General features: G+C 36.8%; 1 protein-coding gene across 1 annotated transcript; it reads left to right on the top strand.

Moving 5' to 3' along the window:
• The first annotated feature begins 5805 nt into the window (after positions 1-5805).
• LOC127501340 (periaxin-like) lies at positions 5806-6937 on the top strand. The gene has a single exon (XM_051873283.1). The coding sequence runs from the start codon at positions 5806-5808 to the stop codon at positions 6802-6804; it is 999 nt and encodes a 332-aa protein (XP_051729243.1). The 3' UTR covers positions 6805-6937.
• Positions 6938-11108: the final 4171 nt, after the last annotated feature.

The following is an 11108-nucleotide window of genomic DNA, read 5'->3' as shown; positions in this document are numbered from 1 at the left end:
CAAATCAAAAATGGTTCAGGAATGGTTTGAGGAACACAACAACGAGTTTGAGGTGTTGACTTGGCCTCCAAATTCCTCATTTAAATTGAATCCATTTCTTGCCTCGGTATTTTTACAAAATAATAAGTGTCTGTTTTCCGTGTAGCAGATGATAGGTTATAGCAGAAGGAACAGGACACACCGCATGCTTACCGTCTTCCATCACACGAGTGAAACTCATGCGTTTGTGCCCTCGAGGAAGAAGCTTGATCAGAAAACCTATACATGAGCGAAAGTTTCAGCTTGTTTTCACCTGATGCTTTTGGCATGACAGTGATATCTAGAGCTGAGGCCTTAGAAATATTTTCCAGGTTAAACAAATCTCACTTCAGTGATTCTGCTCAGGTTCGGTTTTAAACGTGTGTGTTTACACGTCTTCAGACCAACGTGTTTTCAGCGTCGTGTGCCTGGGGGTTTAAGGGTGGGTTTGGAATGTAAAGGAGGATATTTAGTAAAAGCTCCAGCAATCTTTGAACCTCAGACTCCCGATTCACTCGCTGCTGATCATCACTGCATGTACATGCATGCAAACTAAAAACTTTGAAGTTTAGGAATCAGCCTCGTCTGTCTGCACGGCATTTTTTGACGGATTCCATCACATAACTGGAAGGATAATTCATCAGTCTTTCAAGTTACTCAAGTAACATTTGCTCTTTGTTTAAAATGAGTTTTATGTGCATGACGACTAATGATTCACTTTCCAAAAATGTGACGGGGTTTTTAGATGCACCTGTTCCACCCTAATATTTCCAGTTATGAATTGCATCTCTTTTTATAACAATATGTAATGCCACACAATTAGTCCATTGTGATCATTAAGAAGATGAATCAGAACCACTTTACTCACGTTATTTTAGGTGGTGCTCTACAATGGGCCATCAGTTTTAGTGTGTGTCTGAAAGAATGCAGCAGAATACGAGTAACCTGTTTACACATAGTATTTAGATCGTCTACATTCCTGTCGTTTTAACGGACTGACACGAGCGTCGGCACCACACTGTAAACTCCAGGCCGCTGTTCTTTTTCATTTATATGAACTTTAAACCGAATCCAGATCTCCAGATCTCTAACTGAATGTTGTCTTCCACAGAACTGAGTCTGGAACGCTGGGAGTCGGAGACGGCGAAAGTCAGGATGGCGAGGAGTCGACTAAACGCAAGAAGTCTCTGTTTGGCAGCGTCCTCAGGTCAAAGGTCAGAGAGCAACTGGACATGAGATTGTGTTAAATCAACATGTGCAGGGTTATTGTCCTTAACTACACTATTAAAACATCTGTTAGGAAATGAAATAAAATAGCAATATTAGTTGAAAAACTTTCTGTTAATTTAAATAAGGCAGAAATAATACATAAATATTAGGCTGAAAAACTTAAATGTTAATTTAAATGTCTATGTTATTTTAAATAAATATTTCTGGTAACTTAAATAAAGTAATAAAATTTAAATATTAGTTGAAAAAACTTGAAACGAAAATTAGAAATTTTGCCTTGGCAATAAACTGAAATAAGCTGAAGTACTAAAATTATTAACTGGAAATAACTGGAAACTGAAATAAAAATAAATTAATCCTAAATATCAATATTAAGAGCATTTTGATAAATATATACTGTATGCAGTATATTACATATTCATTATATTTTTACTTGATGTATTTTTCAATAAATCATTGAAGTTATTACAGCTGTCGTTTAAATGTTTATATTTCACCAACAAATTGGAGTAGAAACATGTACTTAAAACTGCCGTATGTGTAATGGAAATGTTTATAAACAACTAAATACATAAATGCATTTGATAAATTGATTGATTATTGCCGTATTTTCGGTTTCTGTCTTCGGCTAAATTTAAACTTTTGGTTTCTGTGTTTTGGTAAAAAAAAAAAAAAATAGTCTCTGTTAGTAGAAATAAAGCTGAAATAAAATAAATGATCAATATTAGTTAAAAAACTTAAACTAAACATTTAAATGAACATTTCTGCTAATTTAAATAAGCATGTCTGGTAATTTAAATAAAGCTGAAATAAAATAAAATATCAATATTAGTTAAGAAAATGAGAAATGTTGCCTTGGTAATAAACTGAAATATGTTGAAGCATTAAAATATTAATTGGAAATAACTGGAAACTGAAATGAAAATAAATTAAACCTAAATAGCAATATTTAAAAATAAAATGACAAAAGCACATAATGAAATTACTAAAAAATTAAACTAAACAAACTTAACATGGAAACTAAAAAATCAGCTAATTCAAATTATTAATAAAGCTGAAATAACACATTTATCTGTTGTTTTTAGGGTTAATATGCAAACGTTTATGCGTCAGTATATGTGTTAGTAACAAATTGTTTTGTGAGGCAAAAAATAAGGTGTATATATTAGCACAGCCAATTTGAAGCAGTATGAATGCAAAAAATAATGATAAAAACAACAATACATCCTCCTTCCATTAGCAACTAGTCACAGTTGACTCCGTTACCCCCTGCTGGTAAATGTGGAAACTACAACATCTAACTCAAATTCTGATTGTTTTGTAGAAAAATGTTTTGCACAGAGCAGTGAATAGAATTGAATAAAAAAAATGAATTATACTTGTATGATATTTGATTGATTAGTCATATCTTGCATTTAGTTCACTCTGATTCTAAATGTCAGTATACTTGCTTCATAATTGTCACACTCCATCGCATATATATACATCCATATTTTACGTTTTGAATGAACGAACGAATAAATAAACAAACAAACAGTTATTTAGTGATGATGTTGTGAAGGAGTCTCTCCTGTCATGCTTTTTAGCTGTATGTTCAACAGTCCAGAAATGAACACACATACCTGTCTTGCACGATAGACACGCACAGACCTGGTGAAGGACACGCTTGATTAAGGACAATGAGCTGAATGTCATTTTAGGAGTTCTTGCTTCTGTCCTCTTCTTTTTTTCTGTTCTCTTCTCCTGAAATCAGATTTTAACTTTAATGGCTTTTTAGACTGTCTGTTAGTCACATATAAGCTAGTGAACTCCTAAACGTTTTCACATATTCTTTAATCATTCTTAATATAAATACAATCATTATTTGCTTAGTTACACTGCAAAAAAAAAAAAAAAAATCAGTCGTGTTTTCCAGCACAAATATCTAAACATTCTTAAATCAAGATACATTTACTGGAGAAACAAAATGACTGAAGATATTAAGTCTTGTTTACTGAAAGAATCATGAAAGTGAGTTTGTGAAACAAAGGCAAGAATAAATATCTGTCAGTCAAGTCAGAAAAATAAACTTGTTTTCATACATGATTTTTCAGTAAACAAGACTTCATATCTTCAGTCATTTTGCTTCTCCAGCAAATGTATCTTGATTTAGGAAGGTTTAGATATTTTTATGAAAAGTAAGACGAAAATACTAAGCCATTAGAGTTTCGAGTATTTAGTGTTGAGGTCAAGAAGATCTGAGCTCTTTATAGTTTTGGCTGCACAGAGGCTTTTAGCTGTTTTGTTTTTTCACCTGACCAGCAGGTGGCGCTCATCGCATGTGTGAGTGTGTTTACTGTGCCTGAATGTCCACAAGAAAGAGTTCACAGGTCGAGCTTTCAGCAGTTCTTTACGAGTTTATTTTCAGTCGTATGAAAAAATACCTGTGAGGTTTTTCCTGTTCAGCTGCTTTAAATCGAATCGCCATAAACACACTGTCATTAACTTCATGATGGTGTTTCACACAGTGCCTTTTGATTTATGTCGTTATTTATGACACAGATAAGCATTTATAACTCTTCAATACAAAAGCAGATTGCATTCATTAGCGATGTTGCAAGCTCGTTAGTGTAATTCCAGCAGGTTAAAAGTTATTAATAAATGTTGACCGATGTGCTTCATGAATAATTAATGTGGCTTTTCATGTCTTTAGATGTTTTGTCATCGAAGACACTTATATGTTCAGTATACAAAAATAAGTATACTTATATTTATTAAGTATGCTTAAGTAAAGTTCAAGTATATTTTAAAAGTATACTTTATGGAAGTATACTAATATCAATGTACTAGTAGTATACTTGTAAGTGTGCTGTTTCAGTAGTACTTATGACTAAATTGGCCCAGTTTTTAGTGTATAAAATTATACTTTTTAGTATACTTTTAAGTGTAACAGTAGTAAACTTTGAGTACAACTACTTTACAACTACGTTTTCCGTTTGTACTGCAACTATACTACAAGTGAACTTAGGAGAAAAGTTGGTTGTTCCGTATATTAGTGTTAAATATTGATTGGTTGAGTTTTACGACAGGTTGACTAATGACCACACTGTACCACCCGCAGTTTAACGGCCTCCACCCCGACTGACAGACAATGACACATCTCTCTGTCTCACTCCATGACATTTCATCCTCTAATGTTATCAGATGGAACTCTGAATACACTTCAGCAACACACTTATCATCTTCCACCAGACAGCAGAACGATTTAAACAGAGTCAGGGTGATTTATATCTGCCGATTTTCTTTGATTAATCCGATATCCTTTTCTTCATCTTGCTTGTTACTATTTATATAAAAATATAATTTGTACATATGCATGTAGGATTTCACGTTTCAGTTACGGTTCATTTGTTTAACAACAAAAGTTACGTTTTCATTGTCGAATCACATTCAATCTAGATAAAACTAAGATAGTAGTTTCATAAATACTTTATTAACAACAGGCCTATAAACCCTTTCCTATGAACCATTATCTCATACCTCTCATTCCTGAAGAAGTCACTAGAAAATGCAAATCAGCCAGGTTACTATGAGACGTGACATGTTTCTTGCATTAACGTAATATTTATATACATTTGTGATGCAATGTGCTGATGCATTTGAATGCTTATTTTATATTATTAATATTTTATTTTATCTAACATTATGTACATAACTCTTAACGATCATTAATCTTTGTCCTCTTTTTCTTTCCTATTGCATTCATTCTCCCTTTCACCTCCTTACTTTCTTCATCTCTTATTCCATCTATTCTTTTCATTATTTTTTAGAAAGAGCTGCTCAGCTCCTCGGAGACTGACCTCCATAAACCCAAGGGTTTTCCTGCATCCCTGTCCTGGAGGAAGAATAAAAAAAAGAAAAGAGATCTGTCCCAGGGTCTTTCAAGCAATAGTGAAATCCCAGGGGTCAAAGATCACATCAGTGAACAGGAAGAATATGATGACCGGGCAGTAGTAGAACAAAACCAGCTTGGTTTTGAGGCAGCAATGCCTACGCCAGAACCGCCCTGTACTTCTGACCAATCCCAGTCCCAGGATGTCTTGAGTGACATGTCTACACCCAGTAAGGAGGATGCTAGTTTTATGCCTTCAGATTTGGACAATACATCGATACCGTATATTGACTCATCACCGTCTGATAGTGATGTTTTCCAGACACCCCCAGATAGCCCAGTCCCAGAGTACCTCTCATCTGATTACGCCGATACCCAAGCTGCAGATAGATCTGCTCAGTGCTCCACCTCTGTGCTGTCCTTCTCTTCACAGGCTGAGTCTGACCTCACCGGCTCATTTAGTCCTGATCCTAACATGGAAACTGCAGCAAGTACTGACACATGCACAGTCCATAATTCAAGCGCAGATCTGAACCCGAATGGTGTTTCTGGTAGGGATGATCATCCATTTTCTAACTCTGATTTTGAAGTATCCAAATCAGGAATTTTAGCAGATGTTGAGGTCAAATCCGTCACCACAGATGTTGCTCAAAAAGAATCATACCTGGAACATAAAGAATCAAAAGATGCAACTGATGCCGTCCACCAGAACTACATTGACCAGAGTTCCATCTCTTCCATTTCTGAGAGTTCCACCACTTCCATCCCCCAGAATTCCATCTCTTCCATTTCTGAGAGTTCCGCCACTTCCATCTCCCAAAATTCCATCTCTTCCATTTCTGAGAGTTCTACCACTTGTATCCCTGAAAATTCCATTTCTGAGAGTTCCGCCACTTCCATTCCCCAAAATTCCATCTCTTCCATTTCTGAGAGTTCTACCACTTCTATCCCTGAAAATTCCATTTCTGAGAGTTCCGCCACTTCCATCTCCCAAAATTCCATCTCTCCCATTTCTGAGAGTTCTACCACTTCTATCCCTGAAAATTCCATTTCTGAGAGTTCCGCCACTTCCATCTCCCAAAATTCCATCTCTCCCATTTCTGAGAGTTCTACCACTTCTATCCCTGAAAATTCCATTTCTGAGAGTTCCGCCACTTCCATTCCCCAAAATTCCATCTCTTCCATTTCTGAGAGTTCTACTACTTCTATCCCTGAAAATTCCATTTCTGAGAGTTCCGCCACTTCCATCTCCCAAAATTCCATCTCTCCCATTTCTGAGAGTTCTACCACTTCTATCCCTGAAAATTCCATTTCTGAGAGTTCCGCCACTTCCATCTCCCAAAATTCCATCTCTCCCATTTCTGAGAGTTCTACCACTTCTATCCCTGAAAATTCCATTTCTGAGAGTTCCGCCACTTCCATCCCCCAAAATTCCATCTCTCCCATTTCTGAGAGTTCTACCACTTCCATCCCCCAAAATTCCATCTCTTCCATTTCTTCCAACCCCCAGAGTTCCACCTCTATCACCCTTGATGGTTTCACCTCAAGCAATACCTCAAACTCAAATTCTACCTTTACCCTTGAACGTTCCTCCACTCCACCTTACATTAAATCTACTGAGGCAGAAGATTCACAAAGCAGCACTGCAAATAACAGAAACATGTCTGCCAGCAGCAGTGATATAGTCAACACTGACCCCTCCAGTGCCATGACAGATTGCTGCAAATCCATTTCAGTTTCATCCATGCCTGATGTGAGCTCTGTGTCCTACTCCAGAATTTCAGAAAACAGTTTGGATGCTGATACTGATATAAAGCCAATTTTATCTTTCTCCAGTACTGATGTTTCTGTAAGTGATTTAAGCTCAGTAACTCACAGTTTAGCCACAATCACCATACATTCCACTTCTGATTCAAGTTATGTCGAAGAAACTCACCCTGAGATTAATTGTGAGACCATTTCATTGGAATCTCATCAAACCGACAATTATTCTTCTTTGACTGACTCAGAGAAGCCTGCTGAACCTGTCCTTCTTGAGGATAAGTTAAATATCTCTTTACCTCAGTCAGGTGCGTCGACAACAAACACCATCATTAAGTCATCTAAAAAGGTCACCTTTGACCTTTCAGGTCCCTCTGACCCCATCAGCCCTGACCATTCACAGAAAGGTCTCTCAGATGTGGAACCCCCGAGTGAAACATCAGCAGAAGACCATGTAAGTCAGAATAACGACCAAGCTAAATTGGCCAACTCTTCAGAAACTTCCTCAGGTCTTCTAGACAGTGGTGTCTCCAGCACTTTGACCTCTGAAGACACACCTGCCATCACAATTCATCCTCCCCCTCACTTAGATGTTTCATACCAGCTGTTCAGCTCTCAATCCCCAAAGGAAGAGAAAGCATTCAAAGCATATGAAGATTGTGAGGAAGATGTTCAGGAGGCATCAACTCAAAGTTCTGAGTTGACTGGCCAGGATGAAACCACAGCAGAGAGTATGACCACCAGAAATGGCCTTCAGATGTCTGTGAAGAACCAATATGGACCAGAAGTGGAGGAAGGAAGTAGACTAGATACCGATTTTCATTATAAATGTCACGATGCGTCCATTCAAGAACCTGAATCAGTTGAGATCATAACCGCTGCAGAGAGTATGACCACTAGAAATGACCTTCATATGTTTGTGAAGGATAAATGTGAACGAGAAGTTGAGGAAGGAAGGGGCATTTATCATGAACATTATGACGTTTCATCAAAGGTGGCTGAATCAGAGCAAATCATGGATGTTTTAACACAAGAGAAAATGTTACTTCACAAAGTTTCAGAAAAATATGAATATGAGGTTGAAGAGCAGAGAGATGAATTGCAAATGGTCCGAAGCACAAGAGAAACATCCGCAACACAAAGTATATGTGAAGGCACTGAAGTGTTGACAGGTCAAGCAGAGCGGCAGATTCACCGTCTCGCTCCACTGAAACCAGCCCTACCAGTCAATCAAGAATGTGGCTCTGAAGAATGCACTTCGGCCCCTCCCATCTTTGATCCAGTGAAGGTATCACTTGCAGATTCAAGCATGGAAACACACAGTCACCTGGAGATTCGGCTCCGCCCCTTGCCCCAGCACCAGCCCAGCGGAGAGATAACAATACTGGAGGACACGGCAAGGTGCAAATACCAAACAAGCACTGATAACAGCCACGCTGAGAGGGAGGAACACACCAGCAGTGAAGAGACCAGGGATATAGCCACATTTCTCACAAGAACACAGGAGAGTGAAAGTCAAGAACACAGCCCTGGGAAGATCTCCACTCCACAGACCGCAGAGGAGACCTTCAGACACAGCAACAGACAGGGGGAGGTGACAGTGACAAAGGTAAAGACAGCCAGAGATAATATTACTCACAGGAACTGGGTGCAAATCAGTGAAAGTACATCAGACGATAGAAAGGAGAAGGAAGATACTACAGAAGTTCAGACTTTCCCTGATCAACTACTTTCAAGAAGCTTAATACCAGGTGAAAGGTAAGCTACTGACAGCTTGTTATTATTCATGTGTGTACTGTGTTGATCTAAAAGAAAACTGATGCAGATTACTTTTATTTGTATTTCTCTTAAACTATGTAAAAACAAATGCATAAATAAAATAATCAAAACATATATTTATTTATGAATATTAGCAGTGTCAAATCGATTAATCGCATCTAACAAAGGTTTGTAATTATGTATGTATGCATGTATGTATATGTATATATACACACTGACACACATATATTTATGAACTTCTATGTTAGATGTGATTAATCACGATTAATCGGTTTGAAACCCTATAATATACATACATACATATACATATATGTGTGTGTGTGTGTGTGTGTATATAGCACAATAAAATTTTATTTATAGTTTATGAGAAAATACAAAATGCATAAATTAAAATAAATATAAAATATTTTAAAAATACATAGATTAAAGCAATTTAGCTCTTTATATATTTTGTTTTTTTTTTTTAATTATTTTTGTATTTTATTCATGCATGATACTGTTCAGCTTATCATGAATGAATTACACATCTTTCACACGGGCAAATGTAAACCCTCAATTCTGACCCTAATGTACCCCTGAAGTGAATTTGAATCAATCTTCTGATTAATGTGTTAATTTGATATATTTTTGAGATGGATATGAGCATGAAGTTGTGTACGTACAGCACCATCATTATTTCACGTGTTCAGCAACTTTTTTGTTTACATTCTGGCTTCTGTTTCTCTGCGTCAGTGTTATTGTTTTTCGTGGACTAGCTACAGAACGTAAAATACAATGATTTTCCTCTCTCTGTCAGATTAGTTAAGATGGACTTCTTTTGTAAATGAGGTTGAAGTTCTTGTCCCAAGAAAGGACAGGTTTATCAAAGCCTCACCCACGCGCAACCTCAGGTCTCATACGTTCATTTGAACGGGATGGGCCGCTGAAGGAATGAAAGGTAGTTCAAAGTATGCTATTGACTCACACTTGATGATACGCATTCTTGAAATAGCCCTCATGAATGAAGTCAAATGTCAGAACAGCTGAGATCGACTCGAATGCTTAGCTACGCAAACAAGCGTGACTCTCAGGAATGTGGCTGATGGATTTGCATATTGCAGTTAGTTTCTTTTTATTAAAGAGCTTGGTAATACTTACATTAAGCCTCTGTGTTAACTTAATGCAATAGCTAATTGTTAGTTCATCTAATACACTCTTCAAACTTATTATACGGATGTTCTTTCATGCTAATTTAGATTTCATGCATGACAATGACATGCAATCCCGTCTTTCAGACAGCCTGTCAAACACTCTGATAAAGTCTGTCACATCCATAAATGTCAAACATTCTTAAAGCTTTGCTGTATTTTTGTTGCAGAACAGCAGCAGGAATGTGTTTCAATGCAAATTTGCACATTCCTGTTGTAGTTCTGAAAGCGATGCAGATGACAGACAGATGTTACTCCATCCACACCCTTTACCCTTTAACACTTCCCCTCATTACCATATTCTTACTCAGAGTCTCAAATACGCATCTGTTATGAACAGAATGTGTAAACTGACATTTAGCACAAAGAAATGACAATAACATGTGCTTAGATGGAGGACTCACTTTGACCTTGTTTGAAAGTTCTTGATTTCCTGGTTTATTTAGGTGATTTTAATAAAATTCCAACGTTGAGCCGTTTTTGCCCTGAAAAACCTCACATAATCCCTGTCATTACTATAGTAAACTGTGAAGAATGAGCCTGCTGACATAGTTTTTAGTCACATGATCATCAGGCCTGTCAATTTTCCATCTGTTTCAAGCCATGAATATTTAGATTACCTCTCAAAAGAACGGGACATTCGAAAACGTTTAACCTGAAAAACACTTTAATTTCCTAAAACTGTGATATTAAAAGATCAAATTCATACTGTATACAGTTGAGTAGATGAGCCCAGAACATGAACATTTATGTTAATAATATAATGAAGCGTTTATATTCTAGGCTCATCTGCTCGCCTGCACATAGTATGCTTTATTAATAAGGTGTGTATTGAATTTGGTCTTACTAAATTAGCACTTGGTGCAAAAAGTAAAAATGACTGGCGGGCAGCGAAGGGAAAGCCTTGTTTTGACCTCCAGGTGGGTGTTGACAGACTGTGACATCACGTGAAAAATATGATTGACCCTTCACTAAGCCCCACCCCCTTGATTACTGACTCTGAATCAATTAGTAATTTCCATTAACAATATGATCTTCAGTACAATGTGCTCAGGATAATTATCCTCACATGTGCTTATGCAGTTTTGTACGCATTGTTTAATTTTTAGCGCAGAGTCAGTTATATAATATAATAATATAAAATATTTTAAAAGGGGGTGGTTGATTATGATTTCACTTTTTTAACTTTAGTTAGTGTGTAATGTTGCTGTTTGATCATAAACAACATCTGCAAAGTTACAACACTTAAAGTTCAATGCAAA

Source organism: Ctenopharyngodon idella, chromosome 19 (genome assembly GCF_019924925.1).
Source record: "Ctenopharyngodon idella isolate HZGC_01 chromosome 19, HZGC01, whole genome shotgun sequence".
NCBI classification, from domain to species: Eukaryota; Metazoa; Chordata; class Actinopteri; order Cypriniformes; family Xenocyprididae; genus Ctenopharyngodon; species Ctenopharyngodon idella.
The sequence above is the reverse complement of the archived record's forward strand: the minus strand, read 5'-3'. Positions and strand labels throughout refer to the sequence as shown.